At 34.4% G+C, this 27500-nt stretch overlaps 1 protein-coding gene across 5 annotated transcripts in view; it reads right to left on the bottom strand.

Moving 5' to 3' along the window:
• Nucleotides 1–1753: 1753 nt before the first annotated feature.
• The window catches only part of LOC137012176 (WD repeat-containing protein 7), a 117130-nt gene continuing 91383 nt past the window's right edge, over nt 1754–27500 (bottom strand). For all 5 annotated transcript variants that reach the window (XM_067375288.1, XM_067375286.1, XM_067375289.1 and 2 more), the window contains 7 exons: nt 22478–22664; nt 14209–14326; nt 13738–13890; nt 13520–13602; nt 11826–11925; nt 7667–7771; nt 1754–3960 (listed from right to left, as the gene is read on the bottom strand). In XM_067375288.1, the coding sequence (XP_067231389.1) occupies nt 3757–3960; nt 7667–7771; nt 11826–11925; nt 13520–13602; nt 13738–13890; nt 14209–14326; nt 22478–22664 (950 nt within the window). In that variant the 3' untranslated portion in view covers nt 1754–3756. The remainder of the gene's footprint in view (nt 3961–7666; nt 7772–11825; nt 11926–13519; nt 13603–13737; nt 13891–14208; nt 14327–22477; nt 22665–27500) is intronic.

Below are 27500 nucleotides of genomic sequence, written 5' to 3'. Positions count from 1 at the left end.
TTAAAATATTTTATAATTGTTGCCTTTTTCTTTTCTTTTTTTTTTTGTTGTGAGGCAAAATATGTAAATCAAGCTGGAAATTTTTTTTTTTTTTTTTTGGAATGGGTTTCGATTTCAGGCTGCGTGACAAATAAAGTAACATTTCAAAGAGGCATGATGATTTTTTTTTATAGACACTGAAATTTCACTGATTAACATTAATTACTTTAGAATATTTAAATTTCACTGACAGAGTTTAGCTGATTGGCTGTGCACTATTACCATCATCATCATCAATCACATGTGTTAATTAGCCGCTCAGATGAAGTCTGAATTGCCTGATCTTCATTTCTCCTCTGTTGCGCTCACAGACGCTCAGGGCTTCGGCGTGAGCTTGTATTTTCACACTTAAAATGATGAATTCTCTCGCAGTGCTGATAACAGGCATAATATTTCAAACTGAAAGCATTTCTGAGGACGTGCATCTGTTCTTACTGTCGTTTAGTAAATCTATGAACCGCCGTTCAGAGCGTAACTGGTTTCTCGTGACCCTGAGAGGAATAAAATCTCCACAAAAAGGCTTGAAAATAAAATCGTATTTATTCACTCCCAGAAAACCACATTACGCCGGACTGGAGCTGCAGGAGAGCGTTTGTCTGAGAGCTTCGAGACTGAAGTAAACTGATGCTCTCTATTAGAGCTGAAGGTCTGTTCGCATCGAGTGCAAACGATGGACAAAACAAGCCTTAAAATCAAAACCATTCGTCCCTATGGACTCCTTCACCTGCTGTGCCAATATTGGATTATTTTTTGTCCTGTTTTTTCTAATTGTCTGAAATACCCACTGACTAATAAAATAAGTCAAACTTTTGATGTTTCAAACCAGCAAACCAGACCTTGAGCTGTTGATATGTGCAAATAATATTAAAATAAATCAATGAATACATTAAAAACAACAATAAAAAGCTGCAATAATGCTTTTGATATATGCAAAACTGTTGATATCCTCAAAATAAACAATAAAGAATAAAATAATAATAATAAATAAAATGCTGCAATAAAATGCTTTTTGATGTCTGCAAAAATAGCTAAATATATAAATAAAATACCAAAACAAATTAAAACTGATAACGTTTCATTTTGATCTGCTGATATCTGCAAAATGCATAAAAACAAAATGAAATTTAAAAAATAAAAATTTTGACTGAGTTGTTGATATTTGCAAAAATAGCAAAATGAATCAATAAATTAAAAACAAACAATTAGAAACTGCAATAAAATGCTAAATTAAATAAGGGCATGCAATAAAATGTTTGACTGAGCTGTTGATATTTGTGAAAAAGCAAAATAAATAAAAACAATAAAATGTAAAATTGTGATAAAATATTTGACTGAGCTGTTGATATCTACACAAAATAAAAACAATAACAGTAACAAAATGTAATGGTAAATGATGCAATTTTTTAAAAATGTGACAAAATGTTTGCCTGAGCCGTTATCTGCAATAAATAAATAAATAAAAGAAGAAACACACGCACACAAACATATATATGACCATACTGTGTCATAAAAATGTAAAATATTGATTTTCTGTGTATAGAGCAGTTGAGTACGACAGCAAGAGTTCATTTGTACTGAATGTCCGATATGAAGACAGTGGGACTCTTTATCATGTGATGCTGGTAATTTGCAGTATTTCTCTTGCAAAACAAGCCTTGAAACCCCAAATCAACACAGATGTGTGTTCAGTGTTGCTCATGCGCTTCTGTGAATGAAACAAACACAAACTGATGATTCTCACATTTACCTTTATTAACACAATTACACAAGATTTTTATCCAGTAACAGCATTAAAGCACAGCCTGATATAGTGAATGTTGAATCTCTCACACCCACACACACACACCCACACACACCCACACACACCCACACACACCTGTGGGTTTGAAGGTCTGGAACTACAAGTCTTGAGCGTTTCACATCTATAATCTATAGATAAAGCATTTGTATTTATTTCCATTTACACAACGAGCCGCGTCAAAGTCGCCCGTGACAGCAAGCACGAACGTCGCACAGCGTGAGAGAGAGGAAATAACTAATATATGCAGGGAAAATCAATCATCCTATGATTAGAATTTTGCGTCAGTTCACGTAACGTTCAAGGACTTTTCCATTAGTCTAAACAGACACATAGAAGCCACATCATAGAAACAACCTCACACACACACACACACACACACACACACACACACACACACACACACACACACACACACACACACACACACACACACACACAGATTGAGTCCTGATATGCGTCCAGTGTCAGAAGTTTCGGACCGTCATGCAGATGTTATTCTGACCTCAGAAATCTTTAAAAACTCACTTCCAGACAGTCTTTCTCTCTACTGGAGTCATAATAACTCATCTTTCAGGAGGGCAATAAACTCTGATTTCTCTGACAGAAGCATCGAGGGAAAGTGTTTTTTATTTTCTCTCTCAGATGTGTGAAAAGCGTGAACATGCCCGAACTGATTCTGCTCTAATAATGACCCGTCAACGGCACATCCAGGTCAGATTCACCCCAAAATCACAAGACAAATACAAGAAATTAAATAAGATTTAATTGCATAATCACACAAACAAAATTAATCATTACATTAATTATGACTATGATTATTTTTTGAAAAAATAGTAATTAAATAAACTATGCTAAAGTTGATGTTTTAATTCAGTATGATGTTTAATTGTCACGTTTGGTCTAAAAAGCGTTTCACATCTAATCTACAGATAAAGCATTTTTATTTATTTCCATTTACACAACAATTCATGCCTACAGCAGTGAAAGAGGAAATAAAAACTATAAAAGTTGCATAAATTATATTACATATATATTTATGTTGTGTAATTCAGAATTAATTTTATTTATTTTTGTTTTGTTTTTTTACCGCATTACAGTTTGAGAATGATATATATATAAGAATTTGAACCCGGAAAATGTCCTAAAATAGTTCCTTACACAAATATATATTTTTTCTTCTGATTTTGGGATGAAACACCACATATTTTCAGCAAACGATGCTGTTGTAAAGGTTAAAGACAGCTCTATAATATATTCCTCTATCACTCGCTCTGTGGATTACAGCGGACAGCGTGCAGCGGTGGGAAAGAAGCGAACAAGACTGTTTTTACACGTGTGTTTCCGTGCCTATGATGTCACACTAACCAGTGACTCACACAAACACAAACAGACGAAAGCAAATCGAAACATTTCACAACTACACCACGAGCTCAAGTAAAAACCATTCCTGAAAATAATTCCTATGATACACGATATCACGATATGATTCTAGTCATCCAGTACGAATGATGATTCAGCGAGGTGTTTCAGACGGGATCTTCACACAATAACAAGTACGGAGCATGAGTGAAATGTGTGTTTGAGAGCGAGTCTGTGTGTTTTTATAAATCTGCATGTTTGCATGCATCTGGAATGATAGAGTAGTTTCAGTGAATCAACTGTGAGTGATTTTGTGTAAATCAAATGATATCAGCCTGTCTGAACAAAACCTCGCTTGACCTTTGAGCGCGAAAACGCGTGCAAACACACATCTCAGTGACCTGCAGTCCTTTATCATCTCCATAAATAGTCAAAAAACACTATAAATAAAAAAAGATTAATGAAAACAAACACCGACGGGTGTGGAGAGTGTAAACGCTAGGAAACAGCTCAGTTTGGAAGCCGTTGGGTTGAAGGTCACGGCGACCCTTGACCCCTCAGACCATGAAGCGATGCTCCTTGCCGTCGTGGGCCATGAGGATGACGTTGCGGTTGGAGGTCCAGATGAGCCGGGCGAGTTTGAGGGCGTTCTGAGATCCGGGCGACGCCGGCTGGACCGGAGGAACCTGATAGGTTTTGATGCAGCGGAGCTGAGGAGCAGAATTCAACATCCCTATGCTTCCTAACAGAGACGTGTTCATCTGAAACACACAGAGAGAGAAGAGCGTTCCTGAATGACTGAACACTCACTGCTGTGAACATATTACTGATACTGATCTGAAAACACCTTCTACATTTCACATCGGCTCCTGAACTTGAAAACAGGAAAAAGGAGCAAACCTTTTGTCAAGACAAAAATTTAATTTCAACTTGCTTGAAAGCTTAAAAAATGCTTAAAGATGGCTCGATAGATAGAGACAAACAGATGGATGGATGGATGGATGGATGGATGGATGGATCGATGGATAGATGGATAGATGGATAGATGGATAGATAGATAGATAGATAGATAGATAGATAGATAGATAGATAGATAGATAGATGGATGGATGGATGGATGGATGGATGGATAGATAGATGGATGGATGATGGATAGATAGACAGATGGATGTATGGATATATGGATGGATGGATGGATGGATGGACAGATAGATGGATAGATAGACAGATAGATGGATGTATGGATGATGGATGGATAGACAGATAGATGAATAGATAGATAGATAGATAGATAGATGGATGGATGGATGGATGGATGGATGGATGGATGGATGGATAGATAGATAGATGGATGGATGGATAGACAGATAGATGGATAGATAGACAGATAGATGGATGGATAGACAGATAGATGGATAGATAGACAGATAGATGGATGGATGGATGGATGATTGATGGATGGATGGATGGATGGATAGACAGACAGATAGATGGATAGATAGATAGACAGACAGATAGATGGATAGATAGATAGACAGACAGACAGATAGATGGACAAATGGACATTCACTGACAGCGTGTTTTTATTTTTGTCTCGTGGCGCTTTCATTTGCGTGAAAAAGAGCGTGATCATATAATGTAACACTAGTAAAATTATGATGGAAAAACGGATACTGCGTTAATTGTGTTAAATATTTTTCATGCGTTAAACTAAAAGAATGAATCACACGCATTAACATGCTCATTTTGACAGCACTAATGTATAAACAAAAACATATGTAAATATTAACTCTTTCCCCGCCAACATTTTTGATCATTCTCACAAATATTTTATTCTAGCTTCACAGTCGTTTCCTCTTCATGGGTTCGATATTTCATTCAGTAGCATCAGGCAGTTATATGCCGTTTAATGTCTGATGATTGTGTTAATAATTGACGTGCGTCAGCAATGCTTCTATTGCAGTTTCTTCTTCTCCTGTGTTTTGATCTGAGATTCTGTACTCTTTCAGAGGATGTGTAACAGCGCCACCTACCGTACAACAGTGAAAACATGGATTGCTGTGGAAAAAGTCTGTCAATTACAGGGAAAGAGTTAAATATATAAGAATTCAGACATGAATGAACTATAAGAATAGTCTATTTTATGTTTGTATCTGACATGAAATGTCAAGCAGCGTCCTGCAGTGTGATGTGAATGTAGACGGCTGACGTCTTTCAGAAACACCGTCGAGTCGTCTTCTCTTCCTCTGTGTGTGTGTGTGTAAGAATGTCTTCCAGGCTAATGGTATCATTACTGTAAGGGTAAACCAGGCCGTCTGAATTGTGTGCGTGTGCTAATGAATTCTCGAGTCCTCCAGGGTCCGCAGGCGTCCGGGGCTGCCGCCTCTCTGTTGCCCAGGCTGGGGATGAGGGCGACTGGCCGTCTGACACCGCTGTAGCCCTACCCCTCTCTGGAGCACTAGAGGAACACGCAGCCCGTGCATGTGTGTGTGTGTGTGTCGTGTGTTTTGAGGGTTTGTAGACTGACTGACTCATTGTGTGGGAACTCTATAGCTTCCTGTGTGTGTGTGTGTTTCACTTATCTTACATGGTATCATCTCATGTTCAGATTTGTCATATTTGTTCAGATTTTTGTCTGTTTTCTGCAGTCTTGTGCATCTCTCTTTCAATTCAAGCAGAATTAATTCTTGTGTAAATTGTGTAAAAGCACTGATAATATAAAAATATATAAAGATAAATATATTAGAGATGCACCGATACTAAATTTCTCCTTCAATAGCCGATTATTCACAGTAATATCTGCCCGATACACCGATAACGATACTGATAGTTTGGGAGTCCTGCCTTTTATGCTTTCTTTTAAAATAATGATAATTTCATTATAATTCATAATTAATCATTTTATTTTTAATTATTCTATTTTGAAAGAAATGCAAATAAAAACTTTAACTGGTATCAGTTTTCTATTTAAATATATTTGACAAAGTAATTTATTCCTGTGATGGCAAAGCTGAATTTTCAGCATCATTACTCCAGTCTTCAGTGTCACATGATCCTTCAGAAATCATTCTGATATGATGATCTGCTGCTCAATAAACATTTATGATTATTTTCAATGTTGAAAACAGTTGTGTACTTTTTTTCAGGATTCCTTGATGAATAGAAAGTTCAAAAGAACAAAATTTATCTGTATTTTTAATTAAATAAATGTAGCCTTGGTGAGCAGACGAAACTTCTTTTAAAAACATTAAAAATTTTACTGGTTCCAAACTTTTGGACTGTACTGTATAAATATATACAGTGCCCTCCAGTAATATTGGCACCTTTGGTAAATATGAGCAAAGGCAGCTGTGAAAATAAATCTGCATTGTTTATCCTTTTGATCTTTCATTAAAAAAATTCACAAAATTATAACCTTTCATTAAAGTAAAACAACTGAAAATGGGGGAAAAGCTCATTATGAAATAAATGTTTTTCTCTAGTTCATGTTGGCCACAATTATTGGCACCCAATTATTGCAACCTCCTTTTTCCAAGAGAACAGCTCTGAGTCTTCTCCTATAATGCCTGATGAGTTTGGAGAACACCTGACCAGAGATCAGAGATCATTCCTTCATGCAGATTCTCTCCAGATCCTTCAGATACCAGCTCCATGCTGGTGCTTCTTCTCTTCAGTTCACTCCACTCATTTTCTTTAGGGTTCAGGTCATGGCAGAAGCTTCATTTTGTGCTCAGTGACACATTTTTGTGTTGGTTTTGATGTTTGTTTTGGATCATTGTCCTGATGGAAGATCCCATTACTGCATTTCTAGCAGAAGTGGTCAGGTTTTGATTTTTTATCTGTTGGTATTTGATAGAATCCATGATGCCATGTATCTGAACAAGATGTCCAGCAGAAAAATAGGCCCACAACATTAAAGATCCAGTGTTATATTTAACCGTGGGCATGGGGCACTTTTTATCCATGTGTGCGCCAAACCCATCTGGTGGGTTTGCTGCCAAAAAGCTCTTATTTAGTTTCATCTGACCACAGAAACCGGTCCCGTTTGAAGTTCCAGTCTTGACTGACAACTGAATATGCTGGAGATTGTTTCTGGATGAGCGAGGAGGATTTTTCCTGAACATCTTGTGGGATGTTGGTGCTGTTTGATCATTTTTTAGGCTTTCTGACATTCAAGACTGAACTAATATTTTTCCCCCTATTTTCAATTGTTTTCCTTCAATGAAAGCTTATAATTTTGTGAATTTTTTGAATGAAAGATCAAAAGGATAAACAATGCAGATTTATTTTCACAGCTGCTTTTGCTCATATTTACTAAGGGTGCAATAATTGTAGAGGGCACTGTATATAAATTTATATTAATTACATTCACATATTTATATTTAAATATAGCCATTCTAAGTCTCTAAATGACACAAGTAACTTCTTCAAGCTAAAGGTCAGGGGTCAGAGGTCAGGGGTCTTTACCTGCCAGAAGGAGATGTGGCTGTCAGCGTTGGAGTATGTGGCCAGGTAACGTCCGTCCGGTGCGAAGGAAACCGCTGTTATGGGTCCTTTATGCCCGTGAATATGCTGTGGAAATAAAAACAGGCAAAGTTATATATGTTACAGTTATGGATTCATTACAACAGCATCATTTTTATACTTATAAAATATAATAATAGTTGTGTTTTGTTCAGCTCTCTCATCTAATTTAACGTTTAAAATGTTTTCAGACCTGAACACCAGACACAAATAAACACAGGCACAGCTCTAAATGTAGGAATCTGCTCACAGACGTCTGTTTAATCGCCAGTAAATGTGTGTTTGATTCAATCACATGCTGGAATGAACATCAGCTCATCTCTGGGAATGACAAACAGACGGTGTAACGCAATAATCCGTCCTACCTGTCACGAGAAACGCCCCCATCTGCCCTCATAATGGAGCGATTGGATTAAAGACACGCGCGGCTTTATGAGAGCACACAGCTAAAGTCATCTCTTACAATTAAAGATGAAACGCAATGAAAACAGCGTCACCTGACCCCCGTGTGTAATGGAAATCTGACAGCAGGAATATTGGCCTGTCAGATCTCGACGCCTCATCCAAAACTCCACCAGACGGCAAAACACACTTCTTTTTATAAAAATAAACTATTTATGACTTTCTGTGTGTGCTTTAAAACCCATGAAGACAGCATCACACACAGCTGAATAATAAAGATGCATAATCCTAATGCATTTGATCTTAAATAATTACTTTTTATCCTGACTCCTACTTCAGGCTTTACAGGGTTAAAACTGAAATGATCGAGAAAACTAAGTCTGAAGCGCTTAACGGTTCAGGCTGAACTTTCAGACGGTCACTTCCTGTTTAAGTGGGCGAAGAACCAGACTATATGATGAGACTACATGTATGAACACCATATCGACCAACGCAAGAGAAGCTGATGGGAAAAAGTGCTGCATCAGGAGATTCGGACAACACACACACACTGTGTTTAATTAGTAAATGCAGCAGACGTCTGTAGTGCGGCTGTCCACTTCACAGATCAAAGGAAGAACAGATGGCTGTGCGGACCGACCGGACACACACACACACTGGAGGATGTAACTGTCTTCAGATCAGTGTTTGTGTTTCAAATTCTGATGAAGATCATGTGATCAGTGATCGTCCGTGTTGAGAGCATTATGGGATGCACATATGATCTGATCGCCAGGGTCCCCAGACGACGATTTCAGAGAGATTTGATCTTCAGAACTGTAAACAGCCTAAAATCAATCCTTCAATCAATTCAGCTGTGAGGCCGAATCTAACTGTCTCAAACACTCACACACTCACACACACACACACACACACACACACACACACACACACACACACACACACACACACACACACACACACTCACACTCACACTCACACTCACACTCACACTCAAAAGATTGGACAAAAACTTTTTTTAAAGGGCAAAAATAAGAAAAAACAAAATTATTATTTATGTGTTTTACTACTGAATAAATTAAAATTATTCTTAAATAAATTTTGTGGGAAAAAAAACTAATACTCATTTAACATGCCATTCAGTTACCTCTGAAATTCTGTTTTTTTTTGTTTTTGTTTTTTTTGAATTTTTTAAAAGAAAAAAAAAACAAAACAAAATAATTTGTACAAAATTCAATTTCAATTATTTATAAATGTATAAATTGAAAAATAAAATTATTTATGAATTAAGTTGGTAGACAAAGAAATTATTAACAAATTAATTAATTAGGAAAATTAGTTCCTTAAAATGATTTATTAATTAATTTGTAGGAAAAAAATGTTAAGTTATTTATAAATTAATTTATTAAAAAGTAGTTCTTTAAAATTATTTACAAATTAATTCATAGAACAATAATAAGTTGACTGAAATTATTTATAAATTAATTTTGTAGAAAAATAATGTTAAAATTTTAAAAATTATTCATAGATTAATTTATTAGAAAAAAATTGTTCTTTAAAAATATGTATAAATATTTTATAATATTTTATTTATAAATATTTTTTATTATTTTTGTCCTGACAGAATAATATTTCAGTGATAAAAACTTTTAAATAATACAAATGGAAGTCTGGGAATGATGTAATGATGAAAACATGACAAAATGAATAATTAAAAATATAATATAAGTAATATTATTTATTTATATACACAGTATATATATATATATATATATATATATATATATATATATATATATATATATATATATATATATATATATATATATATAAATAAAAGTTTGGGGTCAGTAAGATTTGTTATACTTTAATTTTGCAGGCAGGGGCGTCGGACTGGGGGGGTAAAGGGTACCGAGTACCCAGGGCCCGAGGCAGGGGGGGGGCCCTTAGAAGTCCGTTTTCTATACATACATATACATGCACTAACATTTGTATAGCATTTATTTACAAATAAAAAAGTTGCTGTGCAAAACTAAACTTGTAGTTAGGCACTGGTTTGGTATAAAAAAAAAGTCATTTTCATGCTGTGCAGGGCCCCACCACCCCTCTCGAATCGATGTAAATGGTACGACCCGCAGGTCAGGTGCTTCTGCGGACCTGCGGTGATTCGTGAATCAGTTAATGAGACAGGAGCTGGAGTTAGCCGGGATATGAACTAGGAAGAGTCATGTCTTTCCTTAAGAAAGGAAAATCAGGGGCTCAAAAACAAAAAGAAAAGAAGATTAAAGAGAGAAAGGCAAATGAGGGCAAGCAGTTGCTCACTCAGGTTTTTGAAAAGAAAGGTGAGCTACAAATGCATCATCGAGCATTGACATTGTTTTAACATAAATATCTACTCCAGGTAGAATAGCATACATTTATGTTCGTACTCTATTTGAATAATATACCAATACTTTATAGTATCACACCCTACATAGCGAGCAAACAATATTTCTGAGTAAATAACGGAGTGAGAAGCAGATGGAGGCGGAGCCTGCGCAGCTTGTCTCCTCTTGTGCTGCAGTTCTCCCCAGAGTCAGAACTTTACATGAAAACACTGTATATTTCCCTCCATTATCAAAATCTAACACCCGCGAAAACAGATCGTTAGCGCCTATTTTACCGCATTGTTATGCAAATTAGCTCGCGCACGCTCTTACATTAAGTACAGGATTGTTCTCAGTTTAATGCACATCTTAATGATTGAAAATGACTTCTTTTAAAACGTAATTCAAAGACTGAATGTCTAGTTTGGCGGTTAGTGTACCCTGTGATTCTATAGTCTGCATTTATTTTAAACAGACAAATAATCAGCAATTAACTTGTACTTAGCCTACACTTTAAAAAGGGTATTGTGACAATAAAGGATATTTTAGCAAGTTAGTAGTACTTTTGACAATGAAACAAAAATATATTAATCAGAGTGTGGCTTATTTTGTTTACATTTTAAGTGTTTTTATCATAAAAATGCAATACCCCACCCAGGTATCACTATGGTATTTGGTACAGGGGCCCAGCAAGATGGTTTGTACCCAGGGCCCAAAATTTGGTGCTACGCCCCTGTTTGCAGGGATGCAATGAATTGTTCAAAAGTGACAGTAAAGCAGAAGAGCAACTGTTTTCAACACTGATAATAATCAGAAATGTTTCTTGAGGAGCAAATCATCACATCAGAATGATTTCTGAAGGATCATGTGACACTGAAGACTGGAGAAATGATGCTGAATAAATAAAATAAAATAAATCAAATTAAATAAATCTACAATTATTTAATTTAAATAAATCTACAGTTTTGATTGACAGTGTCAGTGTCAGTGTGTGTGTGTGTGTGTTTGTGTGCACAGGGGTCTATCTTATCAACTCAACCCAGAGTCAGTGTGTTTCTCTGATAGTATGACTGACACACACACACACACACACACACACACAGAGCTCAGACTCATCATGTGACCCCAGCTGTGACATCACGGTCACCTGGGCGTGTGTTCATGATGCTGGACCGGATCGATCACACAATCTCCAGCTCTGCAGGGCAGCGTTTCCCATCATGCACCTGTGCCCGCTCACACCTGCCCTCTGACCTCCAACAGACACCTGCACGGCAGGTGAACACCACCCTACCGCCGCACATCCATACTCGACACAGAGAGCGTCTGCTTACCTGGCATTTTCCAGTGCGAACGTCATAAAGGGCCACTGAACCCTGACGGGCGCCGACAGCGATGCGATAACTGCGATCGCAATACGCCACCATATAAAACCTGCAGAGAGAGAGATTGAAAATATCTGAGATACCGACTCACAGCTGCGCTCAGAACAGACAGACGAGCACAGGTCACACACTCCAGAGCATCAACCACGGGTTAATCATCTCGCTTTTTTATTTTTACAAAATGATTGTAACTGAGAATAATTTACATTTTTCTAAAACAAATAATTTAAAAAAATAATTTTAAATAACAAAATGTATATATATAAATCATGTTAATTAACTCCTTTTTCTACAAAATTTTATTCTAAACAACATTATTTTTCCCACAAAATTAATTTATAGATAATTTTAATTAACTCATTATTTTTCAACAAAATTTATTTAATTCTAAATAAATCGAAATTTTCTACAAAATTAATTTAGATAGTTTTAAATAACATTATTTTTCCCACAAAACTAATATATAAATAATTTTAAATAACTCGTAATTTCTCTACAAAATTTATATATAAATCATTTTAATTAACTAATTTTTCTACAAAATTTAATTCTAAATAACATTATTTTCCCCACAAAATTAATTTACAAATAATTTTAAATAACTCAATTTCTCTACAAAATTAATTTAGAAATCATTTTAATTAACATTATTTTTCAACAAAATTTATTTAATTCTAAATAAATCTTATTTTTTTTACAAAATTAAATTAGATATAGTTTTAAATAACATTATTTTTCCCACAAAACTAATTTAAAAATAATTGTAATTATCTCACTATTGTTTCTACAAAATTAATTTATAAATAATTTTAAATAAATCATATTTTCCCCACAAAACTAATTTATAAATCATTTTAAGTAACTCTTTTTGTTTTAAAAATAATTAATTTTAAATAACATCATTATTCTCAAAAAATTAATTTATAATTAATTTTAAATAATTCATCATTTTCTACATCATTTTCATTAACTAATTTCCCCCACAAAATTAATTTAATAATAGTTATTAATAAAAGTTCATTTAATTTGTTTTCTCCTAAGTGAATTTTATTTCATTTCAAAAATATTTTTGTTATAAAAAAAATCTAAATCAAAAATGCAAAATAATAATTTATTCCTGAGATGATTGAATAACATGCTAAATTAATACATTAGTATACTAATGTTCGTAAAAGTTAATGTAATAAAGTTAATAATTCATTATAACTGTTGGTTTCAGGATTTAATCCATCAAATAATCATCAATCGCTGTCACCTGAGGTTTGACCTCTGACCTTTTAAAATCAATGAGCAGCTCGTTTGACCCGTCATCAGTTTATAAGTATATCAGTGTCCAATTAATAAAACTGCTGCTGGTGAAGCTACAACACAAAAATCACTGAATTAACTTTAATTACTCGTTCTGTCACATTCACTGCTTTACTCTCTGATGTTGAATTTTAAGTTTTAAATAAACAGGTAATCAATTACAGGAAAACAAAATATGTGAAAAAATTAAAATGACAAGAAATGTAACTAAGTGAAACTATAAAAATAAAAGGCAATTCAAAACCTGTAATAGTATATAAATAATGCAAAAGCAGCACTGGATGATGATAATGCTCGTTTCGCTGCATGTCGATGAACACGCGTCACACACTGACCTGCAGATGGCCGGGAAACACTCGGACAGGCCTTTCTTCTTCACCAGAGAGCCTTCAATACAGTACATGATGATGTCCATCACCTGCGGGACACACGTGCATCAACCAGTCAACTGACTGCCACTGGGCCTGCTGTGAGTCACATGACTTCAGTTTGTTCTACATGTGAGAATGAGGTGAAGACCGACTGTAGTGTGTGTGAGTGTGTGTGTCAGTACCTCCACCAGCAGGTCCACCACATCTGACGGCATTTTCTCGATGAGAATCTCGATGACTCGCAGGATTTCGGTTTTGGCCCGAGCGAGAGTCGTGGTGTGAACGTTCTGCTGAGACTGAGAACCCTGGGACTGCATCGCTGTGTGTCTGTGAACCTACACACACACACATATTTTGGCTTTTCATGTTTTATGGGGATACAATGATTTTTATAGTGTATATTCTGTCATCTAACTCCACAAAAAATCACTTAGTATGATTTATAAGCTCTTTTCCTCATGGGGACCAAAAAATACTGGATCTACACTCCCCCTACACCCCATCACAGGAAACCGTTTAGTATGTTTTTAAGCCATAAGGATACAGGAAGTGTCCTCATAAACCATGTTTACGTTGTAATACCCATGTCATTATACACATTTGTGTCCTCATAAACCATGTATACAAGAACACACACACACGTGTATTCCTACCTCTCTTGCGATGGTGGTGATGAAGGCGGGCGGGCGCGCGGTGGCGATCAGTGAGAGGGCGTGGCGGGCCGAGCGGGCGGAGTCAGCGGCGGGGCTCAGAGGAAGACCCATTGAGATGCTAAACACACAAATATAGAGTCAAACCATTAGACACACATTATAATGTGAGCCTGGGGTCAATGGAGTCACTCACACACATCACAGCACACACACACACACTCACTGATCTACATCTGTATGAGGCCCCATGTTAACAAATCACCCCATGTGTGTGTGAATATGCATCAGGACACACAGAGCGACTCGCGCATGATGTGATCAAAGCGTGTGCTGGGACTTTAATGTTCTCGGTGACACGCGTGGCTAAAACACGCGACAGAGCCGAAACCCTGCTGACCGCCGGCTCGCTCCAACACACATCACCAGAGAGAGAGGGAATGAGCTAACCGGGTTATGCATGAAAAAATTACAGAATAAAAACCCAAAATACATGCTTTAAATAGCTTAAGTCATGAGATGTGAAAAAAAAATGTTTCCATGATGTATAGAAATACGAAATGTTATATTTATGAAAAAAAAAATCACTTTTACTGATTTAGAAATGTATACAATTTATTCAGATAAACAGTGAACATTTCTACAGTGAGCATGTTTTCATTTAAATAAAAGAAAAAAAAAAAATAGGTAGAAATCCTAAGAAAAACACTCTTTAAAAGGTTTAATTTAAAAATAAATAAATAAAATAATTATATTATATTATATTATATTATATTTATTATATTATATTATATTATATTATATTATATTATATTATATTATATTATATTATATTATATTATATTATATTATATTATATTATATTATATTATATGTGTTATGCATCCAGCAAAAATATCTTCAAAGGGTTGAAGTTTAAAAAAAAAAAAATTATATTATATTAAATTATATTATATACTTGAATGCATACAGAGGAATATATATTAATGTATCATATTAAATTAAATATTTTATTATATTTGTAATCTTAAAAAAAGAATAAATGTTGTGCCAAAGTAATAAGGAATATAATTTAAATATATATATAATATTATATACTTTTATGCATCCAAAAAATATCTTCAAAAGGTTGAAGCTTTTAATATTATATTATATATTATATTATATACTTTTATGCATCCAGAAAAAAATATCTTCAAAAGGTTGAATTTAAAAAAATATATATATATTATTATATTATATTATATTATATTATATTATATTATATTATATTATATTATATTATATTATATTATATTATATTATATGCATCCAGAAAAAAATATCTTCAAAAGGTTGAATTTAAAAAAATATATATATATTATTATATTATATTATATTATATTATATTATATTATATTATATTATATTATATTATATTATATTATATTATATTATATTATATGCATCCAGAAAAAAATATCTTCAAAAGGTTGAATTTAAAAAAAAATATATTATAAATTTGTATGCATCCAGAAGTTTTTTAAATATTATATATTATATTATATTATGCATCCAGAGAAGTTTTAAAAAATATATCATTATATTATATTATATTATATTATATTATATTATATTATATTATATTATATTATATTATATTATATTATATTAATTATATTATATTATATTATATGCATCCAAAAATATCTTCAAAAGGTTGAATAAAAAAAAAAAAAAAAAAAAATATAAATATATATATATATATATATATATATATATATATATATATATTCATCCAGAAGTTTTTAAAATATTATATATTATATTATATATTTTGATACATTCAGAGAAAAAAATTCTTCAAAAGGTTGGTTTTTAATATTATATTATATTATATTACATTATATTATATTATATACTTTTATGCATCCAAAGGGGGAAAAAAACTCTTTAAAAGGTTAAAGTTATATGTGTATTCTTAAAAAAACAAACAAACAAACAAGAAAAACAAACAATAAAGGTTTGTGACGAAGTAATAGGGAATACAATTTAACGTATGAATCCAAAATGAATACAAAGGTTACATTTCTAAGAATTTGTCATGATTTAAACTGGGTCTATAGATATTTCTATCCACTATCTTAAATACAGTAAAGTGAAACACTAGTGTACAGTGTTTCTGTAAGTGTGATCTCTGCACTCTACAGCCGGAGCACAACCACGCTTGAGTTTGAAATGATGGAGGCAGACGAGAGAAGGACAGCGTGAGCGTCCCATCGTGAGAAAGGGCTCAGATCTCTTCACTGAAAGGGGATTATTCCTAAAATCGCCCTGTTTCTCGTGCTGAAACTCAATCCAGCGAATGTGTCGATAACTTCTGTTCAAAGGCAGCGAGATCTCGCTCGAGATTCCTCCCGTTTTAATTCCTCGCTCGTGAGCATCGCGCAGGTTTCCGGAGAAACGCGGCAGTTACGGAAATGATCTTAACGCGGCTGATCTCATGTGACGTGCTTTAAATGTACTAAAGCTCCTCTTGACGTTCAGACTTCTGCTCTGAAACACACTGAACGAAAGAACAAAGAAAGATTTATCTGCTCCTCGAAACTCAAACAACGCCAGCAATGAATCCGCAAATCTTCATGATGACCTGGTTTCTATGAGCTTTCAGGATGTTTCCTACGATTTCTGACAAATGAGAGTTTGACAACAACACACAAACTGTTTAAGAAGCGGAAATACAACATATTTAGTCTTTTCACAGTAATATGATCTATCTGTTTACATCAGTCCAAATTATATTCAGAGAATCAAAGTGAATGCTGAAAGCCATTTCAAGCTCAGATGCGAGTGATTCTGTCTAGTTCAGTTCTATAAACTAGAGATTCACAGCAGCTTTAACTCTGGAGATGTGTTTAACTCTGGCACGGAGTAACTGAGAGTGTAAACGAGCTAATGAACGAGTCTGTAAAGCCCAGAGCTCTCGGTCCATCAATATCTGATCAATCACTTTGATCTCAGGAGTGGTCAGCAGAAAATATGAGCCGTCAGGGGAGAGAGACGGAGAACATGAGAGATCAGGACGCTGGAGGTCTGTCGTCCTGTGCTGAGTGACTGAGACAAATCAGAGAAGGTTCTTTGACCTTTAGAAAAAGTTGATCTTCAGTTGGAGGAGGTCATGAAGACTCAGGTTGTAGTTATTGTTCAAAATCTGTATTTTAAATATTTCATTTTTTCTGTGTAAAAAGATTATCATGCTGTTAAAACAGTCCAAACAGCAGATAAACACACACATTTTATATATATATATATATATATATATATATATATAGATAGATAGTGTCAAATCGAATTAATCGCAATTTCGCATCTAACATAAAAGTTTGTATATATATAACATATATATATATTGCATATATATGTATGTATATGTGTTAGGATGATTAGGAAAGAACATGCCACCGCTTTACATTACACCTCCACTGTCCTTTTGCTTTGTATTTAAATAAAAAAACATTTAATTCAGTTGGATAACGGTCGCCGCCGCTCCATATTTACAGAGTTACGCGCGATCGCTGAAAGTGAAAGTAAACGCGAGCGCGCATTCAAACGCGATTTCAATACCCCAATGTAATATGAAAGCTATTTTAGGCTGGGCAGTGTAGTTGTAAGCATCTCTTAGCTCTGTATCAAAGAAAAATGTGGTCTTATTTGCACTTTGAATATTGAGAGAGTGTGATTATGGTTGCATTTATTGTAAAGTGTTACCATAAAAATGAATAACAGTTTTCTCTTAATCTTATTAAGCACAAACAATAAGGTTTCATTTGTTAACATTAGTTAATGCACTGTGAACTATCATGAACTAACAATGAATGACTATTTTTATTAACTAACATTAACAAAGATTAATAAATACTGTAGCAAATATATTGCTCATTGTTAGTTGATGTTGGTTAATATGTTAATAAATGAGACCTTATTGTAAAGTGTTAACATTTTCATTTATACTGTTTTATTTCTATGATCAGTTTGTGGAAAGGAGTTCAGTTAGGAGGTCAAAAGTTGTAGAAGCTCATAAATCATGTAAAGTAAGGCCTAAAGAGACTGAAATCACATATATATATAATTTTTCTTTGACAAAGAGCTAAGAGATGGTTACAACTACACTACCCAGCCTAAAATAGCTTTCATATTACATCGGGGTATTGAAATCGCGTTTGAATGCGCGCTGGCGTTTACTTTGACTTTCAACTCTGTAAATATGGATCGGCGGTGACCGTTTTCCAACTGAATTAAATGTTTTTTATTTAAATACAAAGCAAAACGACAGAAGTCAGTCAGTTGAGTTTGTGGCAAAGCCTTTTACAGTACTTGAGTATTGTTGTGTTTTCCTGCATATGATAATTCACATTCAGAAAGTAGAACTAAATGACATTCATTACAAGATGATTAGTTAAAACATTTAAAACCTGCAGAATATTTTTTCTAGTCATGTATTTCGCCATTGAGGATTTCTTAAAAAATAGTGTGTACAAATCTCGTCTCGTGAGATACCTGTCTCTTAATCAGCATAAGAGACTTTGTTCAAAAAGTCTTAATCGCATCTAATATAAAAGTTTGTAAGTGTGTGTGTGTGTGTGTGTATATATATTATTTATATACACACACACAAACTTTTATATTAGATGCGATTAAGACTTTTTGAACAAAGTCTCTTATGTTCATTAAGGCTGCATTTATTTCATAATAAATACAGAAAAAACAATAATATTGTGAAAAATTATTATAATTTAAAATTGTGGTTTTCTATGTGAATATATAGTAAAGTGTAATTTATTCCTATGATCAAAGCTGAATTTTCAGCATCATTACTCCAGTCTTTAGTGTCACATGATCCTTCAGAAATCATTCTAATATGATGATTTGATACTCAGTTATTATCAATGTTGGAAACAGTTGTGCTGCTTAATATTATTTTATAACCGGTGATACTTTTTTTCAGGATTCATTGATGAATAAGAGGTTAAAAATAACAGCATTTATTCAAAATATAAATCTTTTCTAACAATATAAATCTTTACTATCACTTTTTATCAATTTAACACATCTGTGCTGAATAAAAGTATTAATTTCTTTCAAAAAGAAAGAAAGAAAAAAGAAAATTACTGAACCCAAACTTTTGAACAGTAGTGTATATTGTTACAAAAGATTTCTATTTTAAATAAATGCTGATTTTTTAAAACTTTTTATTCATCAATGAATCCTGAAAAAGTATCACAGGTTATAAAATAATATTAAGCAGCACAACTGTTTCCAACATTGATAATAAATCAGCATATCAGAATGATTTCTGAAGGATCATGTGACACTGAAGATGTAATGATGCTGAAAATTCAGCATTGATCACAGGATATAAATTATATGTTAAAGTATATTAAAATAAAAAAACTATTTTAAATTGTAATAATATTTTACAATATTATTGTTTTTTCTGTATTTATTATGAAATAAATTAATGAGCTTATAAGAGACTTCATTCAAAAACATTAAAAATAGTAATGTTTACAAACATGGTTGAATGGTAGTGTATATATATATAACAAATGTTATGTAAATGTTATATAATGTTATACATACTATAAATATATATTATAATTTATCATATATAATATATAATGTATGTACTATATGTACATATTATATACAATACATATAATACTCTACACGTATTTATATATACGAAACTTTCTTACTACATTCAAGCGAACATTTGATATGTTTGAAAGTTAATTAAGATGATATAACAACTCATTTAGGCAGCACATTACATTCGTTGTCTCTGATCTTTTTTTAACTGCACTACAGATTCCCTAAAATATTCACCTCGTCACATGAACAAATATCATCCTCTGCTATAAATAAGCTCCATGAGTGACGTACAGTAGACTGAAGCTGCTAAACGGAAAAAGCCATCCAGCGCCTCACTTTCCGTCTCTCTCTCATACTAAAGGTCTTCCAGTGCTGCTAAATGGATTTGCCATTTAAAAAGCAGATAACGTTGCCCTGTTTCAGTCTGGGGGTCAAAGAAGAAACATCATCATCATCCCGGTGAAGAGAAAGAAACCGAGACATTTATATCCGCCTCATTTTTTCTCATCTAAGGCCGTACGTTCACTTCTGGCCGTAATCACGACTGAAAAATGAGCGCCATTTCGCTCTAACGGCATTAGCACGCGCTACACGCAGACATATTTGTACTCATAATAAATTTTTTTAGGATCGGGTTTCGTCTTAACGAGGTGAGCACGGGCTGGGGGGGGTCAGGCTGGACGTTAACCTCGTTTGCGGGAGTTTCGGTGCGGAGGTTAAGGCCCAGACGTATGGGTTTCCTCTTACGGTTCGAGGTCTCCACCATCCTGAGGCCGAGACATCATTACATCATATTAATGGGCTCCAATTGGATTAAAGCCTGCCTCTCATCTGTCAAGGGGCCGCCGCAGGAAAACACCGGGGCGAGGAAAGTCTGAAGAAACCGTCCAAGCAGCTGTGAAGGATTTCAGATGCAGCTAAACTGATTGTTAGTTGAGTCTCGGAACCGATAACAGCTGATGCTTAAGAATTTCTAGCAAATTCCATTTTATTTTCCATTCCAATTTTTCTGGATTCAGTTTTTTTTCCATTTTTAATTTTTTTTAATTACGTTTTAATGGTTGCATCAAATTTTTGTAATCAAAAAGCATGTCTAATTAGTTGAAATCATGAAACTTAAGAACAATTTATGAAAATTATAAGAAAAATAAAAAATGTTTTATGGCTCTATGAAATACATGGTAGTTTTGCCTAAAATCCATTTTATTTTTTTAGCAAATTCCATTTTTTTCTGTTTAAATTTTTCTGGGTTCAGTTTTTTTCCATTTAAATTTTTTTAAATTCCATTTTAATGGTTACTGTAAATTTTAGTAATTTAAAAAGCATGTCTAATTAATTGAAATCATGAAAATTATACAATTAAATAATTTATTAAAAGATTTAAGAAAAATCTATTTTATCAGTTTAAATTTTTCTGGGTTCAGTTTTTTTTTTTTCTCGTTTTAATTTTTTAAATTCCATTTTAATGGTTACATTAAATTTTAGTAATTTAGTAAAAGCATGTCTAATTAATTGAAATCATGAAAAATTCATTAAAAGTTAAAAGTATAATAAAAATTTAAAATATATTTATAATACATTTAAGTAATATGTATATATATATATATATATATATATATATATATATATATATATATATATATATATATATATATATATATATATATATATATATATATATACATACATATATACACACATATATATATATATACACATATATATATATATATATATATATATATATATATATATACATTATATATATATATATATATATATATATATATATATATATATATATATATATATATATATATATATAATTCGTTATACATTTATGTTAATTCGATTTGACAACACTTATATATTATATAATATATATACTAATATATTATAACACTATATAACATTTTATTTTCTAAAATATCATAATAAATTATAATACATTTAATTAATATATTTTAAAATTATATAAAATTGAGTAATATATTTTAAAATATGTTTTTAAAATATTTTTAGGGCCCTATAAAATCCATTTTTACTTTTCCCACATTTTATATTTTCTAGAATCCATTTTAATGGTTAAATTAATATTTTAATAATTTATTATTATTATTATTGTTTACAATAATAAGGCCCTATGATTTTTTTTCTTTTTCCAGATTTTGCATTTATGATTTTAATACAAATTTATCATCAAACATGGTGGTAATCAAACAAAGGCATAAAACGCTAACAATTTAATTAATCTTTTAAAATGTAATTAAATTAAATTAAATTAAATTAAATTAAATTAAATTAAATTAAATTAAATTAAATTAAATTAAATTAAATTAAATTAAATTATGACAACTTTTATTTTTTGTGCTGTGTTTAGTGTTAAAATAAAACATGGAAGAAAAACTGTATGATATTCATTAAAAAATAAAGTTTTAATATTATTATTGTTACTACTTTGGAAAGCACATTTTACTTACAAAAGTAATATTTTTGTAATGTTTAGTTTCGAACTTTTGTAGTGAAGAGTTTTGAAGAGATTCCATTAGAACTGGATTCTGTGATTCGGTCCATGTTTTCCACATCACAGAAATCACAGGATCCTGAAAGCTCTAATGTACCAACATTCTGCGAGTCTCACTTGGACAGCTGTTTCTCGGCGTCGGCGCAGAGCTCCAGCAGGCCCATGAGAACAGCCGACACATCCATATATGGCTCCCACACCGTGAACCCTCGGCCAATCAGATCGATCGCTGTGCGGCGGATGGTGCTGTGGGGGGGCAGTTTGGGACTGGGCGGCTGCAGGAGGAGGAACGTCAAGGCTTTACCTGCGAGAGAGACAGAAAGAAGGTTATTAATATCCATATTGACTGGAGACGTTATCTGGACTGTCTGTAGGCGGCAATATTGATGCTCAGCTAATGTAGCCTCAGTCACAACACACATAAACATGTTCTCACGCGCATACAAGTCTGAGAACACGAATTTTATATTTAACCCCAGAAATATAGTTTAATGTTTTATGTATGTGTGCGCGTGTGTGTATACTGTATATATATATAGAGAGAGAGAGAGAGAGAGAGAGAGAGAGAGAGAGAGTGTAATGATATCTGGAGTAAAGATGCTGAAAATTCAACTTTGATCACAGGATATAAATTACATTTTACTATATATTCACATAGAATACATCTATTTTAAATTGTAATAATATTTCACTATTTTTACTGTATTTTTGATCAAATAAATGCAGCTCTGGTGAGCAGAAAGACTCTTTCTAGTGTATATTGTATTGTGTTTGTGTCCATCAGTTGAGCTCTAACGAGGGGTTTGTTCACTCGGTCACAGGCCTCTATTAGTCAACAACAACCACTGTATCCATGGCAACTGTCAATATGTGTGGGAGGGTGAGGGGGCAGAGGTCACCACATATGACCTTACACACACACACACTAAAGCGGCGTTCACACTGACAGCTATTAAAGCGCTGGATCATGCGTCACTGCTCATTTGCATTAAGTTGAACTATGCAACTCTTTAAAAAAAAATAAAAGAGAGAAAGAGCTGTGATTGTGTGTTTTGCATGCAAAAACATTTAGATACATTTATCTTGAGTATAATGCATGTTTTGTGCACGAGAGAACACACACTAAATCTGTCGCACATCAGCTGATCTGATCAATGTTTATGTTGTTTGTTATAGATCAACTGCTTAATAATCACAGACACAATTATCTGCCGCGCGCCTGGATTTATCCGCGTCTGCTCTCAGGCCTGTGGCAACGGCAACAGGTCGCTTGGTAATTACCGCGGCAACAGAGAACAATGAGGTGAGGTAATTGATGCAGACAGATTCCAGCCGAAGCTTTCAGCAGATACTAACTTCATCTGTCTGTGTGTGTGTGTGTGTGTGTGTGTTTGATTGTTCAGATGTGTGCTGGAAGCATTTCCAACATCTGATTCACCTTTAAAGAAGTAAAAGATTTGCTTTTATGACGTGAGATTAAAGGTGCAGTAAGCAAATTCTGAGAAATGCTGTTGATATTTCAAATCATCATAACAAACACGCCATTACACAAACGGATCAAACCCCATCTTTATAGCTCCAAATTTACGAATACGAACACACTATGCAAGACAGGCAAACCCCCCCCCCAAGAGTGGACACGCCCCTTACAGCTGATTGGCTACAAGTATGTTTTGGTGCTTGGTCTGATCAGCATTTCTCAGATATTGCTTACTGCACCTTTAGCGCACTGCGAACACCCTTGCAATTCGCTTCAACCTTTTCCAACTTTATGAAAGATTATTTTAGGTTTAAGCGATGTGTGTAAAAGAACTGGAAGCAAGCAGAGTACGGGTGTTTCTAAAGGACACAGCGCCACCTGCTGTTAAAAACTAAACTCAGAATCGATTTGAGAGAGAATCACGATACCTTGGAAAAAAATATCAGAATCGCTCCAGATTCTTTGTATCGCGAATTGAGAATTGATGTATAGTCCCAGCCCTAGTTTATAGTATATGTTTGTATCACCAGCTTGCAGTGTGTTTGTGTTGGTCAAACTCTCTCTCACACAAACACACACACACAGTCTCACAGGAAGCATTGATCTGAACTCCGGGTGTCTCCTCGTGACCGGACTCATCCCGCCTGTCATTTCAGACGTATCAAACCTCCCTGTGCCCTGAACCGCAGCACCTTCTTCCTCCAGCGCTCCGGGGATTCGGCTCTTTGTTCTCCGCTGCAGTGGTGTGTTCCGGAGCGGAGCCTGGAGGTTTAAGAGTAGTGCGGATTGTAGACTAAGCACACACCGCACACTGACTAATCCAGCCTTTGATTCTGGAACACTGCGGCAACAAATCCATCGGCCGTGGAAGTGGAGAGACGTGTAAGTTTAACCTTAAACACTGCTCTTAAAGTCTCGGAATAAACTCGGATCATTAAATCTCCTGATGAGAAGGATTAGTTGATTAGAATGACTGCTGACTATTCAACTGTAATTAAGAAATTTAGTTAAGTTTAGGAAATCGGTCGAGAACATGCCCAGGTTATATTTCACAAAAAAAAAAAATAAAAAAAATAAAAAAAATAATATATATATATATATATATATATAATTAGAATATCATCATATTTCACTAATTCCATTCAAAAAGTGAAACTTGTATATTATATTCATTCATTACACACAGACTGATATATTTCAAATGTTTATTTCTTTTAATTTTGATGATTATAACTGACAACTAAGCAAAAACCCAAATTCAATATCTCAGAAAATTAGAATATTACTTAAGACCAATACAAAGAAAGGATTTTTAGAAATCTTGGCCAACTGAAAAGTATGAACATGAAAAGTATGGGCATGTACAGCACTCAATACTTTTGCCTGAATTACTGCAGCAATGCGGCGTGGCATGGAGTCGGTCAGTCTGTGGCACTGCTCAGGTGTTATGAGAGCCCAGGTTGCTCTGATAGTGGCCTTCAGCTCTTCTGCATTGTTGGGTCTGGCATATCACATCTTCCTTTTCACAATACCCCATAGATTTTCTATGAGGTTAAGGTCAGGCGAGTTTGCTGGCCAAATTAAGAACAGGGATAACATGGTTCTTAAACCAGGTACTGGTAGCTTTGGCACTGTGTGCAGGTGCCAAGTCCTGTTGGAAAATGAAATCTGCATCTCCATAAAGTTGGTCAGCAGCAGGAAGCATGAAGTGCTCTAAAACTTCCTGGTATACGGCTGCGTTGACCTTGGACCTCAGAAAACACAGTGGACCAACACCAGCAGATGACATGGCACCCCAAACCATCACTGACTGTGGGAACTTTACACTGGACCTCAAGCAATGTGGATTGTGTGCCTCTCCTCTCTTCCTCCAGACTCTGGGACCTTGATTTCCAAATTAAATGCAAAATTTACTTTCATCAGAGAACATAACTTTGGACCACTCAGCAGCAGTCCAGTCCTTTTTGTCTTTAGCCGCTTCTGACGCTGTCTGTTGTTCAAGAGTGGCTTGACACAAGGAATGCGACAGCTGAAACCCATGTCTTGCATACGTCTGTGTAGTGGTTCTTGAAGCACTGACTCCAGCTGCAGTCCACTCTTTGTGAATCTCCCCCACATTTTTGAATGGGTTTTGTTTCACAATTCCTCTCCAGGGTGCGGCTATCCCTATTGCTTGTACACTTTTTTTCTACCAAATCTTTTCCTTCCCTTCACCTCTCTATTAATGTGCTTGGACACAGAGCTCTGTGAACAGCCAGCTTCTTTTGCAAAGACCTTTTGTCTTGCCCTCCTTGTGCAAGGTGTCAATGGTCATCTTTTGGACAACTGTCAAGTCAGCAGTCTTCCCCATGATTGTGTAGCCTACAGAACTAGACTGAGAGACCATTTAAAGGCCTTTGCAGGTGTTTTGAGTTAATTAGCTGATTAGAGTGTGGCACCAGGTGTCTTCAATATTGAACCTTTTCACAATATTCTAATTTTCTGAGATACCGAATTTGGGATTTTCCTTAGTTTGTCAGTTATAATCATCAAAATTAGAAGAAATAAACATTTGAAATATATCATTCTGTGTGTAATGAATGAATATAATATATAAGTTTCACTTTTTGAATGGAATTAGTGAAATAAATCAACTTTTTGATGATATTCTAATTATATGACCATCACCTGTATATATATATATAGTAAAAAATTAAAAAAAATATGCAATCATTTATATAAGGATGGTTTCATGATTAATTTACACAGACATTTGTCACTAATAAAGTCTAATCAAAAGTTGTTGAGCCACTTTTCCTTCCCTCAAACGTCTTTACACTTCCTGTCTAAGTGGGCGGCACTTTGTCAGAATAAGCTGCGATAAGGACCAGATTCATGATTAAATGATGCTCGGAGCCATACGGAGACACTTACACCTCACTTCCTGTCTGGACAGGAAGAAGTAAGCTATACAGCCTAAAGAGGAAATCACCTGCAAATTTACTGTCTCGTGGAGCTTGGGCCGTCCCGAACAGGTCGAGTCCATTTTTCAGAGCGGACATCTTTGTTTAAGACTTGACTTGGTTTAAATGGATGAATTAATATTGACAAAACATCAGCTGGGCTAATGAGTGGTTAGTTAAAGCAATAAACATGCCACATTAGAGGCCGGGCCACAGGAAGCTAATTAGGGTGCGACGAGAGAGAGAGAGAGAGAGAGAGAGAGAGAGAGAGAGAGAGAGAGAGAGAGAGAGAGAGAGAGAGAGAGAGAGAGAGAGAGAGAGAGAGAGAGAGAGAGAGAGAGAGAGAGAGAGAGAGACTGCTTTTAGCCATTAGCTCTAACACCCACAAACGTTTTACTGGAAACCGTCTCACTCACTCACACACACACACACACACACACACACACACACACACACACACACACACACACACACACACACACACACACACACACACACACACACACACACACACACACACACACACACACACACACACACACACACACACACACACACACCGTGATATTAAACGACTGACTCATACAGTCATATAAGATGTTGGTCCTATTATAGTTAGCCTGTGTTTCCAGTGGCCTTATTACTGCAGGACCCTCTGCCCTCCTCTTTCTCTCTCTCTCTCTCTCTCTCTCTCTCTCTGTCCGTCTGTCTGTCTCTC

The sequence above is a fragment of the Chanodichthys erythropterus genome, chromosome 22 (genome assembly GCF_024489055.1).
Source record: "Chanodichthys erythropterus isolate Z2021 chromosome 22, ASM2448905v1, whole genome shotgun sequence".
In the NCBI taxonomy this organism is placed as follows: Eukaryota; Metazoa; Chordata; class Actinopteri; order Cypriniformes; family Xenocyprididae; genus Chanodichthys; species Chanodichthys erythropterus.
The sequence above is the reverse complement of the archived record's forward strand: the minus strand, read 5'-3'. Positions and strand labels throughout refer to the sequence as shown.